Source organism: Rhipicephalus microplus, chromosome X (assembly GCF_043290135.1).
Source record: "Rhipicephalus microplus isolate Deutch F79 chromosome X, USDA_Rmic, whole genome shotgun sequence".
NCBI lineage: Eukaryota > Metazoa > Arthropoda > Arachnida > Ixodida > Ixodidae > Rhipicephalus > Rhipicephalus microplus.
Genome location: NC_134710.1, coordinates 385,222,278 through 385,234,310, shown reverse-complemented (window position 1 = coordinate 385,234,310; position 12,033 = coordinate 385,222,278). Strand labels below are relative to the sequence as shown.

At 47.2% G+C, this 12,033-nt stretch overlaps 1 protein-coding gene across 2 annotated transcripts in view; it reads right to left on the bottom strand.

The window, feature by feature from the left end:
• Window positions 1-9,981: 9,981 nt before the first annotated feature.
• The window catches only part of LOC119161925 (phosphatidylinositol-3,5-bisphosphate 3-phosphatase MTMR14), a 107,903-nt gene continuing 105,851 nt past the window's right edge, over window positions 9,982-12,033 (bottom strand). For both annotated transcript variants that reach the window (XM_037414421.2, XM_075880069.1), the window contains exon 20: window positions 9,982-10,829. In XM_037414421.2, the coding sequence (XP_037270318.2) occupies window positions 10,607-10,829 (223 nt within the window). In that variant the 3' untranslated portion in view covers window positions 9,982-10,606. The remainder of the gene's footprint in view (window positions 10,830-12,033) is intronic.

Below are 12,033 nucleotides of genomic sequence, written 5' to 3'. Positions count from 1 at the left end.
TCCTATGGCTTCCCAGGCCATCGTATGCTCCGGCGCGGTCCGTCAGCGGGATCCTCCCATATTCAGCAGCACTGACGATCACGACGTCGACGACTGGCTACTTTCGAACTCGTGAGTGTCTTGAACAAATGGGACGAAGCCACGAGACTGGCCACTGTCGGCATTTATCTCTGTGGCATTGCCCACTTATGGCTTCGGAACCATGAGACCGACGTTCCCACCTGGACAGCATTCAAGGCAAAGTTCAGCAATGCCTTCGGTCGTCCTTCTGTCCAGAAACTTCGTGCGGAGCAACGCCTTCAGTCGATATCTCAACTGCCTGGTGAGAACTTTACAAGTTACATAGAAGACGTGATTGACTTGTGCAAACGTGTCGATGTGAACATGACAGAGGTGGACCGCATCAAGCATATTTTTAAGGGTATTGACGAGGACGCCTTCCAGATGCTCATTTTAAAAAGCCCTGCTGCTGTCGCCCAAGTTACTGAGCTCCGCCAAAGCTATGATGAGCTCTGCCGGCAACGTCTCGTCACCCACCATGCTGTCCCACATCAGGAATCGATGTCCGGCTTAGCTCCCTCGCAAGATCCCGTCCTCCTCTCGCAGATCAAAGATTTTGTGCGCGAAGAAGTTGCCCGCCAACTCTCGCTCATCTCTGGCCTACCGGAGCGCAGTGCGCCGCTTAGCCCTGCTCTATGGACTATTATACGAGATCAAGTGTCTGAGGGGCTTCCTCCGCAGCTGGTGCCACCAGTAAATGCACCATTGACGTACGCCGAAGCAGCAGCACGACGACGACCACAGACGTTCTAAGCGCCGCCTCCACTGTCTGCTCCTGTTTATGCCGCCCAGCCACCACGACCTCCAGTTCGCCGAGTCCCTAATCCATAGCGCACTGCCGACAACCGACCGATCTGCTTTTCGTGTGGTCTACCTGGGCACGTCGCACGCCTGTGCCGCCGCCGCCACTCCACTCACGTGAAAACCCACGTCCATATGAGAACGATTACACGTACACTCAATACACTCCAGACCCCGAATTGTACGCTCCTCGACCAAGCCACCGACCAGCTCCTGATCGCCGATCGCCTTCTCCACGTCGACGCTCGCCCTCCCCGATGCGCCGACGCCCCCCTACAATCGACGCGGAAAACTAAATGTCGCAGTTCCCGAGGCAAGAACTGCGTCCTCGTCGCAAAGCACAAGGCCTCTTCGTTCGCCGCCGAATGTAATTAATGCCGTTCTTGAAGGTGTACCTGTACTTGCCCTTATTGATACTGGTGTCGCAATTTCTGTCATCGCCGAAAATGTTTGCCGTTCAATTCGAAAAGTGACAACGCCTTACTTGGGTTCATGTCTTCGTACTGCCACTGCACAGCCTGTGCAGCCTGTGGCCGCGTGTACTGCTAGACTTGTAATTCAAGGAGTGTCCTACACAGTGCAGTCTGTAGTACTCCCACACTCTTCTCATGACACCATTTTAGGTTGGGATTTTCTCTCCCATCACCGAGCCGTCATTGATTGCGGCCGTGCCGAAGTCGCCTTTTGTCCCCTTGGTGATGCGCTACCAGTGCACGATCGCCCTTCCTACGCGAAGTTGATCATTAGCGACGACACCCAGATCCCTCCAGGCGCTGCTGTCTTCGCACCTGTGTCGTGTTCCGCCATCGTCGACGCTACCGCATTCTTCACGCCTTCCGCTGCTTTCGTCCATCGCCACTTATCACCGCTCCCAACCACTCTTCTTACTCTTCAAGGTGGTGCGATCAACGTGCCTGTGGAGAATCCGTTCCCATTCACGATTACGCTGCTTCGAGGCGAATGTATCGGTTCGATAGAATCATTCGAAACCATCACTACACTTGAGGTTCCTGAAGAATCATCGGAAGTCAGCGCCCTCTCCTGTAGTTCCGTAAATGACCCTTCCACTACCGACATTTTGAACCGTGTCATCGACGAAGGCCTAAGCCCGCAACAGAGGTGTGAGCTTTTGAACCTCCTTGACAAGTTTCGGCCATCTTTTGACAGTCACAGCGCTACTTTAGGTCGAACATCTATCGTATACTAACAGATCGACACAGGTAATCACCCACCACTACGGCAGCGACCATACCGTGTTTCGCCGACTGAACGCCGTGTCATCGATGAACAAGCAGGTGATATGCTAAAGCGAGGTGTCGTTCAACTATCAAGCAGTCCTTGGGCATCACCGGTTGTTTTAGTTAAAAAGAAGGATGGCAACATGCGCTTTTGCGTAGATTATCGTCGCCTAAACAAAATAACACGAAAGGATGTTTATTCTTTGCCTCGAATCGATGACGCCCTCGACTCTTTACAGGGCGCAGAGTTCTTTTCCTCCCTTGATCTACGCTCTGGGTACTGGCAAGTGCCCATGAATTCGGATGTTAGGCCAAAAGCTGCCTTTGTTACACTAGATGGCTTATACGAATTTAACGTGATGCCATTACGCCTATGCAATGCGCTGGCAACATTTGAGCGCATGATGGACACTATCTTACGAGGCCTCAAATGGAACACGTGTTTGTGCTACTTAGACGATGTAGTAGTATTCTCGCCTGATTTTCTCACGCACCTTCGTCGCTTGGAACAGGTTCTACGCTGCCTCTCTGCAGCAGGCCTCCAACTCAACTTAAAGAAGTGTCACTTTGGAGCGCGCAAGCTGACCATTCTCAGACACGTCGTGTCGAAGGATGGCGTTCTTCCTGACCCCGCTAAGCTTCGTGCTGTTCGCGAGTTCCCAAGGCCCGCGTCTCTCAAGCAGCTGCGTAGTTTCATTGGGCTTTGCTCATACTTCCGCCGCTTCGTCCAGGATTTCGCCTCGATCACGGCGCCTCTGACAGACCTACTTCAGGGAGACCGCCATCTATCTGCGTGGTCTCCAGCCTGCGACAGTGCCTTTGCGAAGATCCGTGAACTGCTTACAACACCACCCATACTGCGTCATTTCGATTCAAGTGCTCCCACAGAAATCCACACAGATGCTAGTGGTGTCGGTTTTCGCGCTGTACTCGCCCAACGAAAGCCTGGTTACCAAGAATACGTTGTTGCGTACGCGAGCCGCACTCTTACAAGAACATAAGCAAATTATTCGGTAATTGAGAAAGAATGTGTAGCGATTATCTGGGCCATTACAAAATTTCGGCCTTATCTGTACGGCCGCCCTTTCGGTGTTGTTACCGACCACCACGCGCTCTGCTGGTTATCCTCCCTCAAAGATCCCTCAGGATGCTTGGCACGATGGGCTTTACGGCTCCAAGAGTACACCATCCGTGTCATTTATCGCTCAGGTCAAAAGCACGCCGATGCCGACGCTCTTTCGCGTTCGTCTGTTTCTACTGATATTGCGAGTGTCTCCATCCAAGACAACTTCCTTCCACTATCAGGACCCATCAACATGGCTGCGGAGCAGCGCAAAGATTCGTGAATTGCATCTCTGATGGATTACTTATCTGAAACGCTCGCCCACCCGCCATCTCGAGCGCTACACCGACAAGCCTCTCACTTCGCCATTCGTGATGGAATACTTTATCGCCGCAACTACCACCCTGACGGTCGCAAATGGCTACTCGTCATACCCAGGCATCTCCGTGCCAGCATATGTGCTGCTTTCCATGCCGATCCACAGTGTGCGCACGCCGGTTTGTTTAAAACCTACGCCAGGCTACATTTTCGGTTTTATTGGCGTGGCATGTAAACATTCGTTCAAAAGTACATTCGATCTTGCACAGAGTGCCGACGCCGCAAGCACGATCCTAGCCGTCCTACTGCACCAATGCAGTCGTTACCGTGCCCACTGCGACCATTCGACCGGGTTGGAATAGACCTTTATGGTCCTCTATCATATACATCAGCTGGGAATCGCTGGATTATTGTAGCGATTGACCATCTCACGAGATATGCAGAAACGGCCGCTCTACCAGCCGCGACGGCACGTGACGTTGCGTCTTTCCTGCTGCAACGTTTTGTTCTTCGCCATGGCGCTCCACGTTAACTTTTGAGCGACCGAGGCCGCGTCTTTCTCGCGGATGTTATGCAAGAACTTCTTGGAGAATGTCATGTGATTCACCGCTGTACTACCACATATCGCCCACAAACAAATGGCTTGACCGAGCGTTTCAACCGAACTCTTGGCGACATGCTTTCTATGTATGTCGCCTCCGACCACACCAACTGGGATCTTATCATTCCCTACGTAACGTACACTTACAACATGGCACCTCAAGCGACGACAGGCTTTTCTCCATTCTTTTTACTTTATGGTCGAGAACCATCATCTCCAATCGACACCATTTTCCCCTGCCGACCCGACTCATCCGAAGGCACACCAGTTTCCGAAGCCGCGCGGTATGCGGACGAATCCGGGCAATTAGCTCGCACCCTTACAACACAAGAACAGGGGCTACAGAAATTTCGTCACGACGATAAACGGTCCAACTACCAGTTTTCGCTCAACTCTCTTGTTTGGCTGTGGGTGCCCCCCAGTGCTGCTCCTGGTACCTCTACAAAGTTTGTCAGCAGGTACCATGGACCTTATCGCGTTATAGAACAAACTTCCGCTGTTAACTATCTCATCGAACCCCTCACGGACACTGTGGACCTGCGTCACCGAGGCCGCGAAATCGTACATGTGGATCGCCTCAAACCATATCACGAACCACTTGTCCTCACGACACCTTAGAACACTTACTTGGCACCGTCTTCAGCGAGGGGGGAATATGTAATGATGAATGTAGTGGGTCATGCAAATCTCGGCAATTACATTGTCCGTGCTAAGCACGAGACGCTCGGCCCGGACTGTCGCCGATTTCGCTAGGTAGGCCTACGCTCTTACCTGGTCTCGAATAACACTTTTGACTGTCTCAGTTCTTTATTATAGAACAAATGCTGAAGCAATTTTGTGGGATAAATTCATGCTATGTGGCGAGTATCTCTGCATAAGTTTGGTGGACGCGATCCTAGTAATCGAAGGCATAGAGAACGTTGATGTTTCCCCTTTGTTATATATTCGTGTTGCGAATGTGAATAACGTGAATAGACACTTTGCCGCCAGCAGTGATTTAACAAGCAACCTTCAGGTAAGGTGACTTATGGTATTTTCATTCCTTAATTTCCCTATTGTCAATTTGAAGCACACAACTTGTTCTGGTAGACTTGACGCCTTCATGCAGCATACGAGGGCGTATTCATCAGCTGCCTAGGTGATGCCTGTAGAAAGTGTTCCAAACTCACTGCGATGGCTACAAGCCGTTTGCATGTAGAAGAGAGATAAAGATGCAAGGAAAGGCAGGGAGGTTAACCAGACGCACATCCAGTTTGCTACCCTGCACTAGGGAAGGGATAAAGGGGAGAAAAGAAGTTGCAGAAAGATGAGAAGGTACACACAATCACGAGCACACTCGGGGAGCACACACACAGTCTACAGGCGGTCGCTCAGGTTTGTTGACTTAAAATAAAGTAGCAGTGCTTTAGTTGCTTTCTGCGCAACTGAGGCAAACGCCCAAGGTCCTAGTATCTTCTGCACACAAAATGGTCCGGGGTCAAGTCGATTCAAAACCATCCGTAGCTGGCATCGCTGTGTGTCGTAGCAAGCGCAGCTGCACAGGACGAGTTCGATGGTCTCTTCAGCTCCGCAGTAGTCGCATGTAGGAGTGTCTACCATACTAATGCGAAAAGAGTACACCTTTGTAAATGCAACACCCAACCAAAGGCGGCATAACAGTGTCGCATCGGAGCGGGAAAGTTATGATGGTAGCTTTAGCTTGAGCGAAGGATCCAGTTCATAAAATTAACACCTTTGGAAGCTGGTTGACGACCAGAACGTGCGTGTGAGATCTCGAGCCAGCAGGTAAAGTTGTCTTGCTGCATCATTCCTTGATAGAGGAATCGCGACTACACGGGTTTCTTCATGGGCTGAGCGGGCTGCATCATCGGCTAATTGATTTCCGGTAATACCGATACGTCCAGGCAGCCATTGATATATAATATCATGCCCTCGTGCTAGAGCTTCATGATGGCAATGTCTTATTTCTTCTACCAGTTGGCCATGGCTCCTCCTACGCATGGCAGACTGCAAACTCTGAAGCGCTGCCTTCGAATCACAGAATATGACCCATTTTCCTGGACGTTCTTGAACGAGATATTGTAAAGCAGCCCTTATAGCAGCAAGCTCTGATGCCGTAGATGTAGTCATATGCGACAACTTAAACTTGATTGTCATTTCTGCAGCCAGAATTACAGCGGCACCTGATGAGCTGCTGGATTAGACGGACCCATCAGTGTATATCGGCGTTCGGTCTAAGTACAACTCATGTAATAATAGTAGTGTTGCTTGCTTCAATGCTACTCTGGAGTGACTGCTTTTCTTTTTGATTCCCGAAATTTCTAGACGTACTTGCGGCTGGTCGAGGCACCACAAAGGGCATGCCGTTCTCGCAGCTGGCGTATATCCTGATAGAATGCTGTTTAGGTGCTTGGCTATGACGTCTGAAAACGTAGCACGTGGTCTTCCAGAAGGTAGAAGGGCCAAGTGGTGGTCGGGGACACGGCTAGCCTGTCGAATGTGCGCTCTGAGGCAATCCACAACTATATATGTCCTGACCGGATGGTCTTTGGCAAGCTTGATTGTGGCATAAGTAGAAGCGCATCGGGGCAGTCCTAGGCAGATACGCAGTGCCTGACCCTGCAAACTCTCCAATGAATGAGTATTCAATTTGCAAGTGTTAGTCAGTACCGGCAAGCTGTAGCGCAATAGACCCAGAAATAGGGCCCTGTACAGCTGTAGCATTGAGGCCACACAATCCACAACTATATATGTCCTGACCGGATGGTCTTTGGCAAGCATGATTGTGGCATAAGTAGAAGCGCATCGGGGCAGTCCTAGGCAGATACGCAGTGCCTGACCCTGCAAACTCTCCAATGAATGAGTATTCAATTTGCAAGTGTTAGTCAGTACCGGCAAGCTGTAGCGCAATAGACCCAGAAATAGGGCCCTGTACAGCTGTAGCATGGAGGCCACAGAAGTTCCCCATGCTTTACCGCACAAGAATTTCATGATATGCACAATAGATAGCAGTGTCTTCTTGAGGTACGCACAATGTGGGCTCCACGAAAGACTTCTGTCGATTATTATGCCCAGGAAACGATGCGTCCGTGCATATTTGACACTCTGCCCATTGATGTAAACAGGGCATGGCGTCATCGGTTTGCGTGTAAACGCCATCAACGCGCACTTCACAGTTGATATATTTAGGCCTTGATTCTGAAGGTAGGCTGTTGTGAGGGTTGCTGCCCGCTGTATTCAAGCACGCACCTGAGGGCGAGTAACTGCAGCACTCCAGAGGCAAATATCATCGGCGTATATGGATAGGCACACCGACTTTGGCAGAACCTTCACCAGACCAATGAGGGCCACATTGAACAATGTGGGGCTTAAAACACCTCCCTGAGGTACTCCGCAGTAGGTGTAATGTTGGGCAGTTGTACCCTCATATGTTTGTACAAAGAAACCCCTGCCAGTTATATAATCTTTTATCCATTGAAACAATCGTATACCAACGCCCATTGCTGCGAGAGAAGTGAGGATGGCATCATGAGCTACACTGTCATATGCACCCTTCTCGTCAAGAAAGAGTGCCACTGATATGCGCTTGCGACTTTTTTCTTGTTGAACAAATGTCGATAAGTCAAGGACACAGTCAATGGAGGAGTGGCCCCGACGAAAGCCTGCCATGCAAGAAGGGTATTTGGTGTATCGTTCCAAGTACCACTCGAGACGAAATAGAACCATTCTTTCCATCACTTTTCCGAGGCAGCTTGCGAGGGCAATAGGGCGATACGCTGTCAAGTCCAATGGTGATTTTCCCGATTTCAAAAGTGGTATTAATCGACTTATTTTCAATTCTCGGGGAACACTGCCGCTGAGCCAGGAGTTGTTGAAGCATGTTAAAAGTTCTTTTCTAGCTTTTTGTCCAAGGTGTCCCAACGCACTATAAGTAATACCATCAGGACCTGGCGATGACATGTGCTTAGAAGCGACTAACACACCTTCCAGTTCTTCCATGGTGAACGGAATGTCCATTTCTGGTAATCGCGTCTTAGGGACGATCACGGCGTTGATGCTCTCGTTCATAATATTCCCGGAAACTCTCGTGCAAAATTCTTCAGCCACCTCGAGTTCTGTTTTTCCATGATGGAGTGCCAAAGCTTTAAAAGGGTGCCGTTGTTGTGGAGAGGAGCGAAGACCACGAACTGTTCTCCAGATATATGACAGTGGTTTATGAGGGTCTAGAGATTCGCAGAATGCTTTCCAGCGTTCGCTCTCCAGTTTGTAAATGCGTCGTTGAATCTTTTTCTGGAGCCGCCTTGCTTCCCTCAGATCGTAAATTGATCTTGTGTGTCTGTATCGTCGTTCAGCACGCCTTCGTATAGCTCGTAATTTTTCCAGTTCGATGTCAAACTGTGTTACTTTAGACGAAAATGGTAATTTACATTTGGACGCTTGCATAGCTTCCACTATGGTATTTTCCAGGCTGCAGGTGAAGCCTTCTTGGCAAGCGTTCTCAACACGCGATGCAAACATCGACCAGTCAGTGCCAATTGCAACACCGGCAGAGAAATTTTTTATGATACCTTGCATGTAGAAAATACCCAATGAAGTATAGGGTACAACGAGACAACTAGGAGCGCAACGGATGCTTTGTCGAAAAGCTCTCCACTAACTTCTTCACCGATAAACAGACCGACCGACCGACCGACCGACCGACCGACCGACCGACCGACCGACCGACCGACCGACCGACCGACCTGCTTGTCGTTCGAGCTGCTTGTTCTTGGCACGACATTTCATTTTGATGCTATAGCATTCAATCTTTTCGAACCAATGACGAAACAATGCACAATAAGCGCTCAACTACCTCTGTAAAGGTATTTGACTTTCGCATAAACCGATTCCCATTTAGAAGAGAGGAGTATTTTTTTTTTTGAAGTCACACAACAACCTTCAAGGAAAGGAAATCGCCAGCCTGTTTAGTCAAACATCGCTTTTTTGCAGTTTACCTACCCATATTTAGATTTGTTTATTTTAAAAAACCCAAGGTGAGTAAGAATTCTTTCATTTATAATGAGTTTGTACTTATAATAATTAGACTATAATAATGATTTTCGCATGAGCCAGATAGCCAATGTTTCGGAGCCGATTGCGGCCTATACCCTTCCACCGATTATGATACGTAATCTTTGGTTCCGATTCTACTTCGTATGTAGAAGTCCGACTATGTCTCTTTTTGCGTGTACATGCGCTCAATAGTCTCTGCTTGACTGTAGAAATTACCACGTATGACGTAAAATTCAGTTCCTTACCGCAACTTCCTTTTTTGATATGTGTGATGCCAATGTTTGTTACCATAATTATACAGCACGTTTCGTCCACGAGTGCACGCAGATTACTGAAGTCTATTAGTGATAGAAAATACACATCAAGTCAAATACTACGCAAGGTCTAAAATTTTCTTTCAACACAAATGCAATGCCTTTACGTGTATTCTGCCATGTGACTTACTGCCATAAAATGGTTGTCGAAGAGGCTCTGATGCGCAAAATTCAAACTGAAGGAACAGGAATGTCCTATGAAACGTTAAAAAATGCAGAAATCACCTCTGCCAGTGCTATACTTCACACCTCGAAGAAATAGAATACAAAATATCAAACGCAGAATACTATAGTTATAGCTGTTTACACAATGTTTGAAAATAGAAATATTGTAAAGGGATGAATACATTGATGATATGATGCACTACGTAAAGGCAACTGAAATTAGTAAAACTGCGCTATGTGAAACGCTAGTGCACTGGAACATTTTGTCCTAGAGGAAAAAGTGCGAAAATTCTCTGAGGGAGCCAAGGACTCAAGGCGAAAATACCTGATGAGATCTTCGCGTCCTGATAATTACCACAGTCCAGATAATTAGCATTGAATTGCACTTTATTGATGCACAATTGGGATACGTACAATTGTCAGAAACTGTTGCAGCTATAAAACTTATGCGTAATCTCACATTAGATAAATAAACATTAAAATACAGGTTCGAAGCACGAGAGGAGCACAGTGCCTTAAAAGATAGTCAAAACAATGCTCTGTTTATTCGACATTGCACATTAGTGCGACGCTTAAGTGCAATAAAATTTCGAAACATTGTGATATTTAAGAGACCATTGATTTAGTTGAAGTATTTTAGGTAGAACAGGAAAGATATTCTGCCCTCGTGGAAGCATGACGTACCTGTAGCGTGCCCTCGAGCGTCGAAAAATGAAATGCTAGTTCGCACAAAAATACCCACGTGACATCAACGGGGCACACAGCTAATTCTCGAGGGAGCACCACAAAACAAGAATTTTTGTCAGTGGAGGATGAAAGAGAACATCTTAAGGCGTCGACATCACTTGAAAGGCTTGCACGAGGAAACAGGCATGCGAGATTCACAGCCTTGGTCAAACAGTGAAGGTGTCGTCAGTGTGTTGGATAATTCCTGTCGGAAGATAACATCTAAGAAGAAAGCTAGTACTGCTCATGCCACTAGTGAGGGGCTTTTTCAACTTTTGCTATCACGAGCACTTCCTACAGAAAAGGTGCGCGCGATAGCGGTGATGTATCTCGGAGAAGCTTGTTGGTTCGCCGCTGCGGTTCTCATGTTGAGATAGGCTCTTGTCACAAGAAGGCGAACTTCTTCCAGCCGCTCCCGGCGAAGCTTCAGCGAGAGTTCTTTCTCTGACGGGGTGCCGTCTTCAGAGCCACCAGGTTTCTCAGAGTTCTCACTGCTCGAAAGGACAAAGCGTACATGCCTCTTTGGCAACATTGTCTACAACAAGCAGTCACTGTAGACATGCACTATAACAAACATTTGTTCTCGATATCTAGTGTCGTAGAATGCTTAAAGTCTCGAAAACTCTAGAATTTATTAGTACCTTGATTTTTATCATTCACAAAATCAGATTACGTGGTTTGAATACATCCCGAATTTTAAATATGGTTCAGACTACTCATGCAAAATTTCTAAACATCAGTCGACAACGCCGTGGTAGTTTGGGACCAGTCTTGAAAATACCAAAAATGTTTGACCATTGACGACCGCATAGGTGATGCAATAGACCATAGAAGATCCTAAATACATGTTCTTCAAGTGCATACCATGATAATGGCTAAGTTTACCACCTTGAGATGCTATAAACACCGCATATTAACAAAGTAACGCATAGAAACTCATAAAAACAAAACAATTGAAGTATTGCTCCTTTTCAATTACCGTTTATAGCTGATTCTGCACACATGAAAAAGGTCGGCATATTCACTATTTAAGTAATAACCACAGAATTGACCCAAATAAAACCAGCCACTTAGTAAGGGATGTTAGTAAAATCTAGGTTGGCGACATTTACAACTTAGTCAATTGTGTGGACTCAAACGGTTAGTCCATTACGAAATTGTTAGTAACCAACCAGCACCTTGTTAACCGTGTTGACCAGGGGGACTACAATTAGTCATATAACAGTTTACGCCAATTTCAAATACGTGTGGGTTGACATATTAAGATGGTTTTGCACAAAACTACAGGATGAAAAAAAAACGAAGTGGCATTCTGATCATACAATAAGTAAAGACCGCTAACTACCGACGATACTACCGGGGTAAGGAGTGCATCACAGCAATGTACTCATATACACAAGCGATCACATACTCATATGATCACATCATAATCAAATATAATCACACTCATATAGTCACGTATGAGTATGTGAACCGATATGAACAGATCACAAGCCAGCACACACATGTAAAAGAACACACAGAATTTCAAGAATTCGACAGTCAGTTTCCATGCTCCAACATCGAATCACCAAGAAGGCTATTTATGCTTCAACTTTGGTATTGCACACTTTGTACTGCTTAGCGGCCGTTCGATATAAAATATATTTGATTTCTACATATGATAATGTGCCCTTCTATTCGTTCATTTGTGTG